The sequence below is a fragment of the Ictidomys tridecemlineatus genome, chromosome 10, assembly GCF_052094955.1.
Source record: "Ictidomys tridecemlineatus isolate mIctTri1 chromosome 10, mIctTri1.hap1, whole genome shotgun sequence".
Taxonomy (NCBI): domain Eukaryota; kingdom Metazoa; phylum Chordata; class Mammalia; order Rodentia; family Sciuridae; genus Ictidomys; species Ictidomys tridecemlineatus.
The window spans coordinates 11,984,454-12,004,590 of record NC_135486.1 but is presented as its reverse complement, the minus strand read 5'-3'; the positions used below and the strand labels follow the sequence as shown (position 1 = coordinate 12,004,590).

Here is a 20,137-nt window from a genome sequence, read left to right as displayed (position 1 = left end):
ATTAAATAAAATGAAGGTATTGTGGCCAATTACAATTAAAAAATAAAAATTTGTTTTAAAAAAGCAAACAAAATATGCCTCAACTATCATACATTTTTAAGAAGCAGAAATAGGAAGTGATTTTTTATCCCTTTAATTTTCACATTAGACTTAACAGTCCCTCTATAAAATTGTGTTAATAAAAGTTCCACAAATACTAACAGTAAAGACACCCTCTTTCCCAACTAGTAAAGAGGAAAAGAGAGAAAACTCAAATTACAAAAATTCATGTTGAGAAATGAACACTACTGAAAAAAAGACCAAAAAAAAAAAAAAAAAAAAGACACCCTCTTTGCCCTTCTCAGCACACTCAGTTTCCTCTAGAAACTATCTTCAGAGATAAGAACAGGCACCCAGCAATCAGGCCAGGAGTGTGCTAAATGGCCTTGCTCTTCTGTCCAAAATGGAATTCTCTTCCATAAATCTGAATTTCTGAGCTTTGAAATATCTAAACTCTTCCTATTAAAACACTTACCCCTTCCAGAGCTGAGTATTCAACTTCTCCTTGACTTCTATGAAATATTTTAGTACCTTTCAAATACATTTTCTTTTATACTTAAATAAGCCATAGTGGTCTGTTATTTGCAACTAAAACAAACAATTTAAACAAACAACAAAAAGGCTAATTTATCTATTAATATAAGTTGGTTGGAGCTTAATCATTTGAATCTCCTGGGCTCTTCGAAGAACTTTTAAGTCTTGTTAAAACACAATTCTAAGGATTTCAAAAGACCATGACTCAGGCCTATTACACAATTTTGTATGACCCCAACTAATTTCACCCCACTAATGTCATAATCTCCCTCATTCCACTTCCCTTCTGACTAAAGAGATTACTCATCACTTGACAATGTTCTTTATGCCTTTCCTTTATAGGATCCTTTATTCACGTAAATCATCATACTGAGTTCTTTGGAGATTGCTAAATAACCAAATAAAAATACAGGCACCCAGTTAAATCCGAATTTCAAGTAAATAACAAATAATTTGTTAACTCTAAGATATATTTCAAATAATGCATGATGGTTTTAAAAAGTAGTCACTGTCTAAAATTCAAATTCAACTTGACATAGTATATTTTATCTGACAATTCTAGTTTGGTAGAGTTAAAAGAGTTGTCTAATAAGATTTGTAGACTACCTGGTCCTTTTACAATAAGAAACAATGAATTCTGAGCAAAAGTTTTAGTCAGTTACATGACAGTGACATAAGCCACTGGTGCCAACAAGGGCCTTGCGGACAGCTAGTCCAATGCTTCACCTTAAATATTAGGAGAAGACCAACTAATGAAGTTGTGTGACAAATGGTGGAGCATGACACTGAATTCCAATGACTACAAAGATTCCTGACTTTCTGGGGACTAAACCCAGGGCTTCATGAATGCTAGGCAAGCACCACTGAGCCACATCTCCAGTGCAAAAATCATTTGTTTAAAAAAAAATAAAATTGAGAAAGAAATTAGTATATGTAAAAACAAGCAAATTTTATGGCTATGAACAATGTTCATATACCTGTCTTCTCAATTAATTTCATGCTAGTAAATATTAACCAATAAAAGAAAACTAACAAAAATATAACCAATTACAGACCTTATAAACTAGGATAATTTAATAAATAAGATGTTACAGTTTGGGGCTGGGATTGTGGCTCAGCAATAGAGTGCTCGCCTAGCACGGGTGCGACCCGGGTTTGATTCTCAGCACCACATAAAAATAAAGGCATTGTGTTGTGTCTATCTACAAAAAAAAAAAAAAGATTCTCTTTAAAAAAAAAAAAAAATGATGTTACAGTTAATACATGAGATGTCTACCACACCTGCTAAGTCATAGGCAAATGATTACATTATGAGAGCTGGAAACTAATTAGTGGATTAATCTAGTTGATGAATTTAATAACGTGAACATTATTTGGTGGTAACTGTAGCCAGGTGAGGTGTGGCTGAAGGAAGTGGGTCACTGAGGGCATGCCCTGGGGATTATATATTTTATCCCTGGTTTCTCACCATCTCTCTGCTTCCTGGCTGACATCAATTTTCCTCCTCCATTCTCGTCCATCATGATGTTTCACCTGACCTTGGACCCAGAGCAATGGAGTCAGTCAACCATTGCTGAAACTGGGAGCCAAAATAAACTTTTTCTCCTCTAAGTTGTTCTTGTTGAGTATTTTGGTCAGAGCAATGAAAAGCTAACACACAAGGCTATGTCTGTGAAGCACCTAGTACGAAGACTGGCTTATAATAGGACTTCCCTTCTCCTACCTACTGGTTTACTCAGTCTAAAATACCAAGATATCACAATAATCCCTATCTCATTGTCTCCAAACTATCTTAAGCTATTTTGAGCTTAGACATCAGAATATTGGTCCTATATCTGATTAAAAAACATTCTAATTAATAAAGAATGGCAGAGTTGTGGGGTGTCCCTGTAGTTTAGCATGCATATGGCCCTAGGTTAAACTCCCAGCACCAAAAAAGTAAAATAAATAAATCAATGGCAGAATGTTTAATCTCACTAGATTTCAAATAACTGCCAATTAAAACAAATCTAAATCATTCTTACAAATTCAGCAAGTCAATTTAGTGATTTATTCAGAATAAAGCACTCTTTATTAAATACAGAGTATATATTAAGGATACAAAGTACGTACTCAGGAGTATAGAATAAAGAGGAAATAATCCCAAGCAGGAATGTTTAGAAAACTGTAGAAAAACATGGATTTGAACTAGAAATTAAAGGCCAACTGTACATTATTTTGACTGGTAAAGATATGAAGTTAAAGAAAAATCTGAGGTAGAACTATACATAAAAGGATTCAAAAGTAGAGAAAACATGCTTTACAATCCAGCCCCAATTTCCCCCATTATATTATTCTTTCCATTGTACCCCAACCTAGACAAAGATGCTCATCAAGTGCTATTTCCAAGACACAGTGTAGGTTTTCCAGCTCCATACCTATATCAGGCCAGTCCCTCCCTTAACAGCAGGGACAAGTCTCATACAACTTTGCACCCCTCGCATCCATTTGTTCAATATGAGTAACAAATAATATGGTTAAACCAGTGTCTACCTTTCCCTCAGCTACTTTTCCCTTACTTCACTCAATTCTTTTTCCTTCCATTCCTCCTAACTGAGCAAACTAGTTTTATTCAGTAATATATAAAGCAGTTAAGCAGACTATTCACTTTAAAAAGTTTTAGCTTAGATCCTTGCAGGAACTCCATTCTTTCCTTTCTTCCCATCTCCTTCTACTCTTTCTCCCCCACCTCAACTTCCCATTCCAATTCCCGTTACCCGTGTGTAACCTTGTGTGGAAAAATATTTATTTGCTATTAAAACCTTGATATCTGTTTTTATTGATATTTAAGAGAAAACAGCTTTTCCCCTAATTCCCTGTTGCCTGGACTTGTATTTGGGCCAATTAGGAAGCAGATCAAATTGTATTCTTCATAACTCTATTCAGTTGATAAATGGTACTTAAACATTATATTTTTAAAAATCATGGTTAACAAGGTTCTATGACACTGATTATTCCACAAAGGATGAAGAACTGATGGTAACTCAGATGGGCACCTCTGAAAAGATCAGTGAGCGGCATGTCCCATTAAAAAGAAAGCAAAACAAAACCTTGGAGAAAGACAAAAATTCCCCATCACTTTAAGACTTTGTAGGTTTTTATAACATCAACTGGAAAAAAAACAAGATGGCACCCAACAGATCACCACAGATAAAATCATTGGTCAAATAAGCATCATGGAGGGCTGGGGTTCTGGCTCAGCGGTAGAGCGCTCGCCTCGCACATTCGAGATCCTGGATTCAATCCTCAGCACCACATACAAAAATAACAAGTAAAATAAAAGGTTTTTTAAAAAAATTAAAAATAAAAAAATAAGCATCATGGACACCACAGGAGGCAGATGCATCTTAATGGGATGTGGAAGTTCCCGCACTGCCCCCTTTCCCTGCCACAAAAAAAATTGCTGAATCTATTATGAAAAAGAATGAGCACCAAGCCTTGATAATACTATCCAACTCCATGCCATTTCAGCAACTTGAAAGCTTGATAAGTGTTCAAAAATTTGTCCTGATGTTTGTATTCTTGAAGCAACATCTGAACTCTTTCCAATGAAGCAATAATCCTAGCTATCCCAGCAGCACTGCAGCCACACCAGGGCTGGAGCAAAGGTTGGAGCATTGACATATTTTTTTGTGAAGGCAAGATAGGACCTCACACAGACCAAATGTAAGTGCTGGCAGCATCATCTCCCATGTTAGCCCATGAAAGAATCTGCCCCACAAGCTTGGAAATCCGTTTGATTCTTTACAGCTATTGCCGATTCTGAAGGGAAAGGTTATGGTACATTATTCAAAGCCAGGCAGTAGACACACAAGCAGTGCCTCATTTCACCACTTATAATGTGAGGTGACATATCTTGTTTTGAAGATGACAGGATCAGTGGCATCTTTGCATGAGTTTCTGAATCCACATGATACTTTAGAATTTTTTAATCTGTAATTCCATCTGAGCCTGATGTGAGGAATTGCTTTTTAATAAATTTCCCAATTTCTTCCACTGTTATTGGTGTATAGGTCTCTCCTCTGGAGTCAATTTTAACACAGAGATGTACTTAGGAGACATCCCAGTTCCCTCCCAAGCAGATGCCCACCCACAGTGATGGAGCCCATGAGCCAACTCACCTGCACAGGCACAAACTCTGCTTGTGCCTAGAGTTTTAAAGCATGTATCAAACAAACAGGACAGAATGATCCTTCGCCTATTTGAATCTTTACAAATAGAGCATAAAACTACATGTTCTTAAGGCTGGGGCTGTGGCTCAGCGGTAGAGCGCTCGCCTAGCATGTGCAAGGTGCTAGGTTCAATCTTCAGCACCACATAAAAAAATAAATAAAATAAAGGTATTGTGTCCAATTATAACTAATTATATTATATATATATATATTTTTTTTTTAAACTATGTGTTCTTAAAAAGAAAAATAACCAAACCTTGTAAAATAATTTCAGATTTCCTTCTGGTTTCTTATCAGTTACATGGAGCGCAATACAAATATAACTGCCATTTTTGCGTATAATAGTCTTCCAAAGTAGATTTACCTTAGAATTAAGCATACAAAATGTATGAATACCTTCACATGTGCTTCAGTGTTTTCATTTCACTGAGTTATTTTCCTGAATTATTTTTACTATTACAGTCGCTGTAACTTTAAAAAATATCATCACAATGAACAATTAGACAAGTGGAGACAGTTTTGCATGATATGTGTAAAAGTTTAAAATGTGTGTACACCAATAAAGAATGTTTTCACTGGGTTGGGGGGAAGGACTATTTGTTCTTGATGGGAAGGGGAAATGAACAAAAGACATACAACAAGGAGTCTGTCCTGTCTACAAAAATGACAAGTCAGAAACACATTAGGAAAGTATAAAAACAAAAATTCTTTATTTTAATCACTAGATTCATAAGAATAAACCTTCGAAAATAGAACATGGGTCGGACAATGGCATATACCTGCATCCCAACTATTCAGGAGGCTGAGGCATTACTATGCCAAGTTCAAGGTCAGTGTCGGGGCAACTTTGCAAGACTGTCTCAAAATAAAGTTAGACTATGGAAACTGACATGAAGCTCAAGCTTGGATTCTTTTGTATCTTTGTAGTTTCACCCAGATTATGAATGTCTGAACACTTTGCACCCTAAAATATTTAGCTTTTGTGAGTTATGAATAAGCATGTGCATGTGTGGATGTGTGTGTATGTGTGGGTGTTGAATTGAAAAAATAAATGAATAAAAAGGTAGGGATATAGCTCAGTGGTAGAGAATGTCTGCCTAGCATGCATAAGGTCCTGGTTCAATTCCCAGTGCCACAAAAAAGAAAAAGAACACATGTGACTTATATTATGAAATATATTTTATAAATATATTTAATTTTTAATAAATATAAAATATATTCTTAGCCAAAATTACAAATTAATCACTCAGATAAGAAGTTGCCTAACAATCATGTCTTTTAACAGTCTCTTATATTATAACAACAAAGTTCCAAATCAGAAAAGACATACATACTCCACAAATGACCTTGTTCACCTTAGTTTTAGAGGCTCATACAGTTAACTTAATGGAATCAGGAAAAAAGAATAAAATTTAACACTCTTATTAACTTCGTCTAGACTTACTATTTCAAATATAGCAAACATGTCTTGAATACCACTTTATAAAGCAATATGGTAAATGGTTATAGTGTAGTCATCACAAATACCCTCTAGGATGACAGGGGTTAATTTCTTCATGTGGTAAATAGATTCTTGTAATAATACTTCTAGTGAAAGCATCATCCCTGGACTAAGAAAGTGTTATGTTTCAAACAAATGAGATGAAAGGGAAAATGATTATGCCCTTAGCCTTGGGAGATAACTGAAAAACCACCCTGATAAAGACACTGATATCAGAGTGAATATAAATAATCTCATACACATTATTTTATGTAATATTTTTAATTTTTCTAAATTATTTGTAATAAAGGCATGTGCATACACATATATAAGTAAATTAATAACTAAAACAAGTCTATTTTATCTACATAATAATAATTATGAATTGAGATTGGTTAACAAACTTCAAAAGCTATCTTCTCATTGGAAAAGGTTTGTCTTGGATTTGAAGTCAACTTACACTCAGGCACAAATGGTATTAAATTACAATTTTTTTTTTTAAAGTTTTCTTTGACCCCAGAATTTCCTGAGGTACACTGAATTCTGATTTAGGAAATAGTTTTCCCTGCTTGATATGACTCCACTTTGTTATTTTTTGAGTTGTTATTTCTACTTCTCTGACAGAGAATCTACTTCTAAATGTTGACTCCATATTTATTGGAGGCCTATTTACTGTGTATCATGATAAATACTTTCATAAAACACTCCTACATTTAACTACATCAGCCTTTACATGGCTTATTAAAAAACAAGATTTGGGGTTGGGGCTGTAACTCGGTGGTAGAGCACTTGCCTAGCATGTGTGAGGCACTGGGTTCGATCCTCAGGATCACATGAAAAATAAATAATAAAATTAAGGCATGCTGTCCATGTACAATTATTAAAAAAAAAACAAGATTTGCCAGTTAGAGCCAGAAAATGACAGTAAAGGATGGGACAGGAAAGAAAAGGACAATATGCACTCTTATACAGGTCAAAGTGGCAGATCTTATTTTCCTGTTCCTTAGCAAGATAATATCAACTGATGAAAAAGGCAAATAATACTTAAAACAATTTAACATTAAAATTGTTACTAAATAAAACTCTTAAAAAAAAATTGTGCATTTATGTTTCTGAAAGAGGAAGTTTCTTACCTCTGCCTCTGCTGCCAACTGTCTCTTCTTAGCTATCACCTGTTTTATGTCAATTCGACCTAAAGGAAGGGAAAAAAGTGAGTTTGAAGTTGATGAATACAAGCTGTCTAGCAGCACTATTTAAATTATGAGGCTGAGGGACAAGCAAATAGTATAAACTACAGTATAACCACAAAACATGGCATAACCTTAAGAACACAGCATGGGAGCTGGGATTGTAGCTCAGTGATGGAGTCCAGCAAGTGTGAGGCGCTGGCTTCCATCCTTAGTGCAGATAAAGATAAATAAATAAAATAAAGGTATTATGTCTATTTACAAATAAAAATTTTAAAATGCAGCATGGGCAATATAAGTAGAAGGAGCTTTATACATAATAATAATACTAAATATGAACAAAACTACTAAATATGTACACAGTGATGACAGCTATGTTAGCCACATGATGCTGTAGATCCACTTCTGACAGTATGAGATGTTAGATTCCCTGAATAGATCCTACAATTGAGATTACTAAGATAATATGAAAATATTAAAAACTAAAAAACTTTTAAAACTTATTACCAAGCTCACACAAATTCACAAATGAAAAAAAAAGAGGAAATATGTGAGAAACATATGAATTCTTATCAAAGGTTTCTAGCAAATCTTGAGCTTCAGAACTGGCAGCCACTCAGTCCTCTGTTTTTACTTACGAAGTCTAGGTCCTGCCCAAAATGGGAAGTCTAGAGGACACTACCTTACAGCTTAGGACTCCTACAGCTACATCCTCACCATACAGGGTGGAAACAACAAAGAGAACAGTAAGGAAATGAGCCTGTCTCTTTTTAATGCTGTTGGAGGCGGAAGGGGGTGGATTTCCCTTACTCTTTGCTAGATTTGCAGCCTAAATTCACATTATCTGGGTGGCCTGAAAAACCTCAAGAAGTATATTTATTTTAAAGTAAACCCAAATTGTATCCCCAGACAGATGCAAATGTAATTCCTCCCTGGAAGATTATTCATAAAAAAAAAATTTTTTTTAAATCCACCGAGTTCTTAAAGAATTACAACAGATAAAGGTCCAAGAAAAAAAGAAATTTGTAGTTAAAAATCATAAAATACACCAGGAAACAGGCAACATAAATGAGAAATAGAAGAAAGCAAAACCAAGATACTCAGAGCTTCAAAACTAATGATATTAGAATTATTAGTTATAGGATATAAAATAAGATGCTTAATAAGGAAATAAAAGTGAAACTTGAAAAATATAAACAAGGAACAAGAAATTACATACCCAAGCAGATCTGAAAAGGCACCAGATTTCTTAAAACACAAAATTTAAACAATTGGAATGTATAGACTAAACACATTTGCAGAAACAGTAGTAAATGAAAACGTAGGTTGATTGGTTAGTTTTTAATCTAATATAGAGCTCAGAGAAACAGTGATGGAAAATACTAGAGGTTAAAACACAGAAGGGATCTAACAAAACAGCCAGTGGGAAAGGGCACCAATGGGACTATGGTGAAGTTTGGTGACAAGTCCACACAGATGTTTTTGACTTGTAATTTCTGCAGAGTAAATTAGACGGAGTTATTGTTATATAGTCTTATGATGAACACAAATGATCATAAAGAAAAAATTGTTCAGGGCTGTGGTTGTAGCTCAGTGGTGGAGTATTCACCCAGCACATGAAGGCACTGGGTTCGATCCTCAGCACCAAATAAATAAATAAAATAAAGGTATAAAAAAGAAAAGATACAATGGTTCAAAACAAAGTCTAAGGGAAATTGTCAGTGTCAAGAATTATAAAAAACACCATACCTCAAATGGGAAAGATTGCAAAGGATGTCAAAGATTATATCCAAAAATTTTACTTCATCAAGCTTTATAGTATCTGAAGTGAATGAAAGATGCCATGAAGAAAACAGAATTTTTAAAAAACCTAATGGACACAAAGATATACCATCTTCATTGATTGGAAGTCTTATTCTTGTTAAGATAGGAATATTTCCCAATTTATCTACAGATTGAAAGCAATCCTCATTAAAATTTCAGCTGGCTTCTTTGTAGAAACGGACAAGCTGATCCTAAAATTCATCTGGAAAATCAAGTGACACAAAATAGAAGAATCCTGAAGAAAACCAAAGTTGGAAGACACTATCAATTTTAAAGATGGACACATATGCCAATGAAACAGAACTGAGAGTGTCTAGAAGCATGCAATCTACCACTGGGCCCCCCTTTTAGCAAGGGTCTCACTAAGTGGCCCAGGATGGCCTTAAACTTGCAATCCTTCTGCCTCCACCTCCCATGCCCCTGGGATTATAGGCATGTACCACCACGTTCAGCTCATTTGATTTTTCTATCAACTGTGAGAATATACTTCTTTATATTTAGTTCTATGACTAGACAATCACTTCATATTAAGCTATGTATTTCATAAATAAATGAATATGCAAACTTCTCTTATCAACTACCAAGGGGACAAGGATGAAACGTTCGTTGTAAGAAATTCCCACACCTGTACATCACTTCCAAAAAGAAACTGCCTATCCATAAATAACATGATAACCATTATTACAAACTGGCTAGCAGCAATAGGAACTGGGAACGGAGAAGAGAGTTTGTTCACACTTAAGAATGTCTGAAGACTCCACTGAAAATGACATTAAAATTGAATAAGAAAAATATTAAAAACCCAATTAATTTTCTTTTTCCCAAAAGTAACTCTTTAGGGCTGGGGATAGAGCTCAGTTGGTAGAGTGTTTATCTCGCATGCATAAGGCCCTGGGTTCAATCCCCAGCACCACAAAAAAAAAAGTAACTCTTCATATAATACTTAAGAGAAAAATACTTTCTTGCTGCCGAGGCACATTGTCTATTGCTAATAACACAATTTATTTACACATTCAATTTATATGCTTGCTCATTAAACAAAAACCCATTGAAGGCAGTAAATGTAGGTCTGAGTAAGTTTTCCAAACTCCTCCTTTAGGATCTCAGGAGAAATATACATCAAAAGATTATAATACATGGCAGGGATATGGGAGCACTGGTAGGATAGAGGGGACTTTTGCAGAGGAAGACAATATTTGAGCTAAGGGTATAGCTAGCTCAGTGAATAGTAGAGCACTTGCCTAGTATGTGTGAGGCCCTGGGTTCAATCCCCAGCACCACAAAAAATAAAGCAAAACAAATTTTTTTGTATCTTTAAGTCCCAGCCCTACTAAGTAACCTTTAGTTCTTCACTTTGGGTACCAAATTCTTAAATGTCTTCTATATTTCTTAATTTTCACTATCTGTAAACCTTTTTCTTCATTATTCCTATGTCAGAGGAAAGGGTAACCTCTTTTTAAAAATTAACTATTCAAATGAGACTAGATCTCTCTCTCATCCTACACAAAAGTCAACTTAAAATGGATCAAAGACCTAGGAATTAGACTAGAAACTCTACAACTCCTAGAAGAAAACACAGTACTACAAACACCACGAAGCACAACTTCAATAAGATACATTTTTTTTAAAAATAAATTATATAGGACTGGGATTGTAGCTCAGTGGTAGAGCACTTGCCTCTCACACATGCAGCCCTGGTTTGATCCTTAGCACCACATAATTTATTATGTATCATATGTCAACACTTTTAATCTTTTTTTTTTTAATGATGGCAATCTTTTTTTATACCTTTTTTTATTTTTATGTGGTGCTGAGGATCAAACCCAGTTCCTCACACATGCTAGGCAAGTGCTCTACCATGGAGTTAGTTACAACCCCAGCCCAACATATTTAATCTTTATATCCCAGTGGGAAATACACATACACACACACACACACACACACACATACATATGTATGTAACCCAGTGAGAAAAGCAAGGTAACTAATATCATTTCTCTTTAAAAAAATTAACATTTTAAAAAATTAAACATCGTGCACACTGTTACGTGATCTATATCTTGGGGCTGAGGTTGTGGCTCAGTAGTGGAGTGCTTGCCTCACACATATGAGGCACTGGATTTGATCCTCACCCCACATAAAAGTCAATAAAAATAAAATAAAGGTATTGTGTCAATCTACAACTTTAAAAAAAATCCCACATCTTCTGATCCCACTCATGAAGCATTAAAAAAATAAATAAAGACAGGTCAGGAACTTATAGGGACTATAATTTTAAAGATGACTAAGGAGCCCTAAGCAGTAACTAATTACCACTTTTCAAGTTTCAGTTCTTTCAGCAAATGTTTTGTCCACTCGTGGCAAGAATCAAATTAGCTAATGTGTAGGCACTGACTAACAGGATTTTATTGCCTAGAAGTTCAAATTTATTTACAATTCTGATTATTTTCTAAAACACTCTGAATGATTACGTCTTAAACTACCTTCATCCTAGTTTTACCTTGCTCTCCATGAAGAAACAGAAGTAATCTAGAAGTGTCACTTAAAGATGGTCTTTATGTCCACAGGATGGTTGGGCTTAGACAAGTGCTCTACTACGCACTGAGCTATACCCTCAGCTCAAATATTGACTTCCTCTGCAAAAGTTCCCTCTACCCTACCCGTGCTCCCATACTCCTGCTATGTATTATAATCTTTTCTTTGTATATTTCTCCTGAGATCCTAAAGGAGGATTTTGGAAAACATAACCTACAGACCTGCATTTACTGTCTACAGTCGGTTTTTATTTAACAAGTATATAAATTGAATGAGTAAATAAGTTACCAAATCAATGATCTTCATTATTTGTCTTTCTTCAGAATGTTTCTCCCCAATATTAACTCCTCCTTCGTTGTATAAATTTCATTTTTTATATAACATTAGAATATGCAGCAATTTAAGGGGCTCAAGTTGTGGCTCAGTGGTAGAGCACTTGTCTAGCATGTATGAGGCCCTGGTTTGATTATCAACACCACATAAAAATAAATAAATGTAAAAAATGTTTTAAAAAAAAAAGAATATGTAATTTAAATCATCAATACAACAATCTGTCAATAAACTTCATTATGTCAACTTAAACAGCAACATTTACATTCCAGTGGAATCCAGCTACTGATATTTAAAATTAAAGTAGGAAAAACAAAATAATGTATTTTTATAAAAAGTCTCAAGATGCCAAAGACAATATCAGAAAGTTTCACCCTATTTGTTAACCAAACAAGGGTCAAATATCAAATCCGTGTTGAAATCTAACCTATACAAATGTCACTGCAAAAACAAATATCCTGATATAACAGATGACATCAGAGTTACATTTACAAGTCTACCGTTCTTAATCATAAGCCTTTACTTTAACAAGCACTGTGTTATACTCCTCTTTGTATTCAAGTACTTAGCAAACTTGGATATAAGAACTAAGAGAAGTAAAAAAAAAAAATTTTTTTTTTTAAAATAGAACTTCCTAATTTCTCCCTCACTCCTAAGAGTTATAACTCAGTACAGACCTAGATTAGGTACTCTGCTAATTACTAGTTTTACTCATTATATATATTATGAGAGTAATTAGTAATTTTGATAGTATCAGTTATTTTTAATGATCTAATTATGTGTGTGATTGGGGGGGGGGTTGCCATTCACTTAACTTGGAGCTCTAAGGGGCAAACATCAGTATTACTCACTATTATACCCCAACATACAACAGGATACCCAATAATTATTAGTAGGTTAGGTAATGTCTTTGTTACTAGATATAAAAACTATTAATATTCATTTATAATAGAGAAAAAACAAACAAAATTGTAATCCCTACTCTGGAACACTGAATTTATTATTTCATTAATTCATCCCAAAAAATGTAAAGCCTCACCATTTCTATGAGTCTCTAGGGACTCCTTTGTAGGGTTTTTCTGGTCTTCATCTTTCTCAGAGTTTTCATTGGACTTGGATAGCCGGTTTCTTACAGACATCTTCTCTTTATCCACCATTGATTTGCTAGGAAAAGAAGATGTAAAAAGCTTTGAGCAATGGCTAGAAGAACAGGTTCTGAATGTTCCCAACACCAAGAAGTGATACATGACTGAGATGATGAATAAGCTATTCAGCCTGATTTGATCACTTCACACTGTACCATGATATTTCAATACATGTATAACCTATAAATAATATACAATCATTATGTGTCAATTAAAAATTGTTTAATATGGAGTGATATAGCTCAGTGGTACAGTGCTTGCCTAGCACACACTAGGCCCTGGGTTCCATTCTCAAAATCACATACACAAAAAAGAATTAAAAATTATAAAACAAGGGGCTGGAGTTGTGGCTCAGTGGTGGAGCACTTGCCTGGCTCGGGCAAGGCCCTGGGCTTGATCCCCAGCACCCCATAAAAATAAAGGTATTGTGTCCAACTACAATACAATTTTTAAAAAATTATAAAATAAAAGCTTTGAACTAAGCATCTGACTTAGGTGAATTTCAGAATAAAACCATAAGAGATGTGACAACTGATGATATGGTCTTCCTTTTGTTTTCCTTTAATCACATTTAATCATTTTCTGAGTATAAAATACTGTAACAAACTTGAAGAAATTAGATCCTATGAATAGTTTAGTTGAACAAACAGGCACCAAGTATATGAAAAATCAAAAATTAAACAGCAAAGTACAGCTACAAAGATGCCACAGATAGAGTATAATTAATAATCAATCCATGGTAAAAACAATAACTCAGAAGTTCAAAGTTAGGAGATATCAGAAAAAGTCATAAAAGTCTCACAGAATGAACAACCAATAAAAAATAAAAATAAAAAAATAAAATAAAAAAAAAAAGTCTCACAGAAAAGAAGGTATTTGGGGACTGAGTCTTGAAGGATGAGAACATAACACTCCATGTGTGAGAAAGGGTTAAAACAAGACCTTTAGAATCCCTGTTCAGGGGACCATAACTGAAGCAGACCACTAGAGAAAGAGACTAGACTTTGTTGTCTACTCCATGGAAAGCCCTTACTGTGTGCTTTAGGTTCTCTCATTTAATCTTCATAACAATTCTGGGGAAAAAAAATGTTATTACCTCTAATATGAAAAAACAAAGGCTCAAGAAGTATTACCATCAGTGCCCTCCACCCATACCCATGCCCTCCACAACGGCAGTTGAACAAGCTGAGTTATTAGGAAGGCCTACAATAGGAAACTAGAAGATCAGAAGTGGAATCTGGCTGGATAGTTTTGAAGAGTCCCAGGGCACAGGAGTTTAGTCTGGCTCAGGTACTGTCAGAAAGCAAAGACAATTCTACAATTAGTAGACGAAAACAGAGTGCAGCTGAACAGAAGTCCCCCCTTATCTACAATGGATACAGTCTAAGACGCTCCCCCCAGAGAGTAACTGAAATCAGGGACATTATCAAACTATTCATATTTTGTTTTTTCCTATACATACATGAAGTTTAACTTATAAATTAGGTATTGTAAGAGCTGGGGTGGTAGCTCAGTGGTAGAGTACTTCCCTGGCAAGCACTCTTCCCTGAGGCACTTGGTTCACTTCTAAGCACCACAGATAAATAAATTCAAGATCCATCAACAACCAAAAAAAATTTTTTTAAATTAGGTATTAGAAGAGATTCAACAACAGTAATAAAATAGGACAACATACTATAATAAAAGTTTGCATTTGGGGATTATTAAGTAAAGGTCACCTGATCAAAAGTGGATCTGATAACCAAGATGGCTACTAAGTGACTATTAAGTAGGTAACATACACATGGTGGATACTCTGGAAAGAGATAATTCATGTTCCAGGCAACAAAGGATGGTATGGCTCAAGATTTCATCAAGAATATGAAGAATGGTGTAGAGTTTACGGAACTGTTTATATTTGCAAACTATGACTGGCTGCAGGTAACTGGATACTATGGGAAACAAAACTGCAGACAAGCTGGTACCACTGTTAATTGGTAAAGCAGCACAATCATTCACATTAGCCTGGAAAGGAGATGTTTCATCTTTTATAACTTAGCAATGTTTAGTTTCCTCTGTGTTCAGACATGATTAATTCATAACCTTGGTTTTGTCTTGATACATCAAGGTTACCAGATGATCTTATCTGATGTTGGTGTTCAGAGAAATTGTTTGTGTTCAACAGAACACCAAAAGGACTTAGCTATTAAGTGCTAGGTTGGCTCATAGTAACACCAAGGCCTAGCTGAAGTGTCAGGGAAGCCCTAGGGTGCAAGAGGCTACTTTTCTTCTTATTACAGTAACTTGCCCAAGACCACAAAGTCTATAAATAAGAGCCAGATGTGAAGTGGCATTAGTGAGATCCAAACTACAAATGCAACTATTAAAAAAAAAAAAAAAAGGTTGATAACAAAGTGATATGAGGAAAAAGATTAGGATTGAGAGGAGTCAAACTAGGAAAGCCTACAAAATTTGAATATTTTAGGAAGGCAGTGGGGAGAATTTTAAGTACTGAAAACATGGTCAAAGTCAAATTTTGGAAAGATCAGATATTATCATCCTATGTACATACATAACTATATGACCGGTGGGATTTTACATCATGTACAACCAGAAGAATGAGAAATTATATTCCACCCTATTTGATTTATTGAAGTGCATTCTACTGGCATGAATAACTAATTAAAACAAACTTTTAAAAATATTTTTTAGTTTTAAGTGGACACAATATCTTTATTTTACATTTATGTGGTGCTGAGGATTGAATCCAGTGCCTCATGCATGCTAGGCAAGCACTCACTCTACCCACTGAGCCGCAATCCCAGCCCTTAAAACAAATTTTTTTAAAAGAATTTAAAAAAAAAAAAAAATAGGGCTGGGGTTTATGGCTCAGTAGTAGAGTGCTTGCCTAGCATGTATGAAGCCCCGGGTTCAATTTTCAGCACTGCATATAAATAAATGAAATAAAGGTCCACTGACAACTAAAAAAAAAATTTTTTTTTTTACATAAAATGATGAAGCTTATATTAGTCTAAAGTAAGAAGAGGAAAATAGCCAGGTGCAATAGCACGTACCTGTAATCCCAGAGACTTAGGAGGTTGAAGGAGGATCACAGCTTCAGCAAATAATGAGACTCTGTCTCAAAATTAAAAAACAAAAAGGTCTGGGGATGTAGCTCAGTGGTAAAGCACCCCTGGGTTCAATCCCCAGTACAAAAAAAAAAAAAGAGAGAGAGAGAGAGAGAGAGAGAGAGAGAGAAAGGGATGATAATGAAGCCAAAAATAATGAAGTACTCATTACATTATGTTTGTATTTATAATGGTTTTTTTGGTGGAGGAGAAGGGATGCTAGAGATCCAACCTTAGCACTTAAGACTGCCTTCTACCACAAAGGTACACCCCAGCCCCTCATTACATTATTTTTAAAGTCACATATATTTAAATTCTGGGTTCATGGTCTTCCTAAACTTTTAAAGATGTCTTTTGTGTATGAAATGATAGAATATAGCAAATGGTGAGTTTAGTTGCTTTTTCAGCTGTCACTGTTTGGCAACATAAAAATCTAACAACTCTGGATCAGTTCCCTTTTAATTTTTTCTGAAATCATACAAATGAAAAAGAATGCAAAACAGTAGATGAATATGTCAAAGAAATTTCAGAAGAACAATAATATTTGATTAAGAGGAACCTAGAAAAGATCTGGCCAGGGCAACTGGTAAAGACTTAAAAGTCATCTGTGTTACCAAGGTAGAGGAAGCCATGGAGCATCTAATCCTCAAACAGAAATGAGAAGAGAAATGAAAACTAATCTCTGGTGCAGAAATCTTGAAAGAAAACCAAAATAGATGTAAAGGGAAACAAGATGTTTCAAAAAGGAAATAATTTTATAACAGATAATGTGGAATTAAAAATAGGCACTCTGGGCTGGGGATGTGGCTCAAGTGGTAGCGCGCTTGCCTGGCATGCGTGCAGCCTGGGTTCGATCCTCAGCACCACATACAAAGATGTTGTGTCCGCCGAAAACTAAAAAAATAAATATTAAAATTCCCTCCCTCTCTCTCTCTCTCTCTCTCAAAAAAATAAAAAATAAAAATAAAATAAAAATAGGCACTCTTGCTAGGAACTCTAGTTCAGGGGTAGCATGCTTAGTGAAAGACCCTGGGTTTGAGCCCCAGCACTGCAAAAAATAGACATGTTTTTAAAAGGCACTCTTTAAAGATATATAGTAAAAGATTAAAATACAAAAGACAGTAATGTAAGAAAACTGAAAAATAAATTCGAGATTAAAGTCTATTACCAGAGCCCTATGAGAGAATACAGCATAGTGCAATGTTTCTCAGACTAACAACAGCCAATTCGGCCTGTTTACATGCTTTACATGCATTAAGTATGTAAAGTCAATATATCAATAGTAAGTAACAGCAGTGGTAATGTCATCAACAAGAGCACTGATTGAAGGGCCACCTATGTACCTCCCAGAACTGTGCTGCTAAGTCCTTTATATTTTTTCAATATTTACAACTTTAGATAAATACTCTTCTCATTTTAAAGATGAGAAAAATGTAGTTTAGGGAGGTGTTTTAATATATATTATATATGTATATGTATATATATATATATATACACATATATATATATATCTTTGAATTCCAGTTCTGCATTTATAGAAATATTTTTTTAACAGTCAATAAATATTTAAAGAATTTCACATGTTGTAATTCTTTCACTGCCCGTCAAGGTCACTGTAGTTCCTCTGATGATGAAGTTTGAGATTTATCTTTAAGATAATCCTTTTGAAAAAGTACCAATGCTAGATTAATATATATATATATATATCCCAAGTCATAATTTTCCAACAGTTTTGTGATCTCTCCCAAGAGGGCTTCTCTTGTAGCCACACATCTGTTGAAAACACTCATACAGTAACTTTGTTGTTTTGCTTTACTCACATGAATATGTGGGATGGAATTATAAGACAGTTAACAAAAACTATAAAGACCTAAAAAAATTTTTTTAATCTTAGGCATTGGTATATCCCACAGATCTATACCGTTTCTGAGTGTGATGGATCACAGTGGCAATTAAGAACATGGCAGCCAGGCCACAGTGTCACACACCTGTAATCCCAGCTGCATGGAAGACTGAGGCAGGAGGATCCTGAGTTCCAAGCCAGCCTCAGCAACTCAGCGAGGCCCTAAGCAACTCAGAGAGGCCTTGTCTCTAAATAATTTTTTTTTTAAAGGGCTGAGGATGTGGCTCAGTGGCTAAGTGTACCTGGTACTAAAACAAACAAAACTAGTCAGATCCATCAACCCTAAAAAGTGATCCTGAGATCAGCTTCTTGAAGAAAGTTGATCCCAGAGATTCTGATGGGGAACTTTGAAATCATCATGATCTATGTGCATAATTCAAATGGAAATAAAAGAAGTCCAAATTTTAAAACTTCAGGCTGATGGAACAATTGAATCTAGCATCGATACTTTTTAAAAAGGACTATCTTAAAGATAAATCTCAAACTTCAGCATCAGAGGAACTACAGTGACCTTGAGGGGCAGAGAAAGAATCACAACATGAGAAATTCCTTAAATATTTACTGACTGTTAAAAAGTAATTATTCTATAACTTCAGAACTGGAATTCACAACAAAATCTATCAGATTCTACAGCCTACCATCTACCAGTAGCGTCCAACCCACTACCTCTGCTCAAGTCTCCTCCACCAACTCTTCATCTCACCCCCTCTGTAGCTCCACTGCACTCTCAATCTGTCAGTGTCATACTGTCCCTCACAATAAACCTAAATTTGTCAAACAGAGACTATAGAATTTTCTCCTTGAATTTCCAAAATCTCGTGTAAAGTACCTGGGGCACAACAGGAATGCATTAGGAGAGGAATCATTCCATAAACCAATTATCCTAAACTTGCAGAACCAAGAGGAAAACATGCTGGGAGGATGCCAATGCGCATCATCTTCACTGTTAATAGCTTCATGTGCCCTACAATTGTTCTTTTACACAATACCTTTGTTTTATTTATTTTTATGTGGTGCTGAGGATTGAACCCAGGGTCTCGCACACGCTAAGCGAGCGGTCTACCACTGAGCCACAATCCCAGGCCCCTACAATTGTTCTTAATTGATGGTGGGGGATCCCCTAGACTCCAGAGAGTATTCACAATCTACTTCAAGCACTTCAATAAGTGAAAAAGACAATTATACTTTTATTACATAGAAAAGTTATATATGCTATCTAAAATAATATTATTGGGGCTGGGGTTGTAGCTTAGTGGTGGAGGGTTTGCCCAGCACGTGTGAGGCACTGGATTGGGTTCTCAGCACCACATATAAATAAATAAAAATAAAGTTCTATCAACAACTAAAAAAAAAATTTAGAAAAACAATAAAAAATAAATAATTATTTTTCTCTGGCTGTTATCCCATATTGATTAGAAGTGCTCATTAAAAAGTAAAAAAAGAAAAAAAGAAAAAACCAAAAAACCTAAAAAAAGTTTGATAGACAAATGCTGTTTAGCCGACACATACAAAAATATTAAACCTGGGTATCCTGTAGAAAAATAAAACATTAAAGGAAACCATGATGGTTAAAATTAGGAACAATCAATCTCTAGAGAAAACCATATGTCAAAAGCTAAATCACTGGGGCTGGGGATGTGGCTCAAGCGACAGCGCGCTCGCCTGGCATGTGTGCGGCCCAGGTTCCATCCTCAGCACCACATACAAAGATGTTGGGTCTGCCGAAAGCTAAAAAATAAATATTGGAATTCTCTCTTTCTTAAACAAAAAAAAAAAAAAAAAGCTAAATCACTGAAAGACAGTCCTGTAAAAAGACTAAAGGAAAGAAAGATTTCAGAAGAC

At 35.0% G+C, this 20,137-nt stretch overlaps 1 protein-coding gene, 1 long non-coding RNA gene and 1 other non-coding gene across 9 annotated transcripts in view; 2 read left to right on the top strand and 1 right to left on the bottom strand.

Moving 5' to 3' along the window:
- LOC110597623 (uncharacterized) overlaps positions 1-20,137 on the top strand; it is a 94,265-nt gene that overhangs the window by 30,596 nt on the left and 43,532 nt on the right. Inside the window, exon 4 of one of the 5 annotated variants that reach the window (XR_002483363.3) lies at positions 5,510-5,673. The exons of 2 other annotated variants lie outside the window; for them this stretch is intronic. This is a non-coding gene — a long non-coding RNA (uncharacterized LOC110597623). 2 more of the 5 variants (XR_002483364.3, XR_005730911.2) reach the window with 2 other exon arrangements.
- Soat1 (sterol O-acyltransferase 1) overlaps positions 1-20,137 on the bottom strand; it is a 58,399-nt gene that overhangs the window by 29,381 nt on the left and 8,881 nt on the right. For all 3 annotated transcript variants that reach the window (XR_013426398.1, XM_005319754.5, XM_021722620.3), the window contains exons 2-3: positions 13,180-13,304; positions 7,398-7,456 (exon numbers count right to left, since the gene is read on the bottom strand). Coding sequence is in view for 2 of the 3 variants with exons in the window: in XM_005319754.5 (XP_005319811.1) it covers positions 7,398-7,456; positions 13,180-13,297 (177 nt within the window). In the remaining variant the exon portion in view is untranslated. The remainder of the gene's footprint in view (positions 1-7,397; positions 7,457-13,179; positions 13,305-20,137) is intronic.
- Positions 18,124-18,244, top strand: LOC120887730 (small nucleolar RNA SNORA18). The gene has a single exon (XR_005731063.1). It is a non-coding gene; the product is annotated as a small nucleolar RNA SNORA18 (small nucleolar RNA).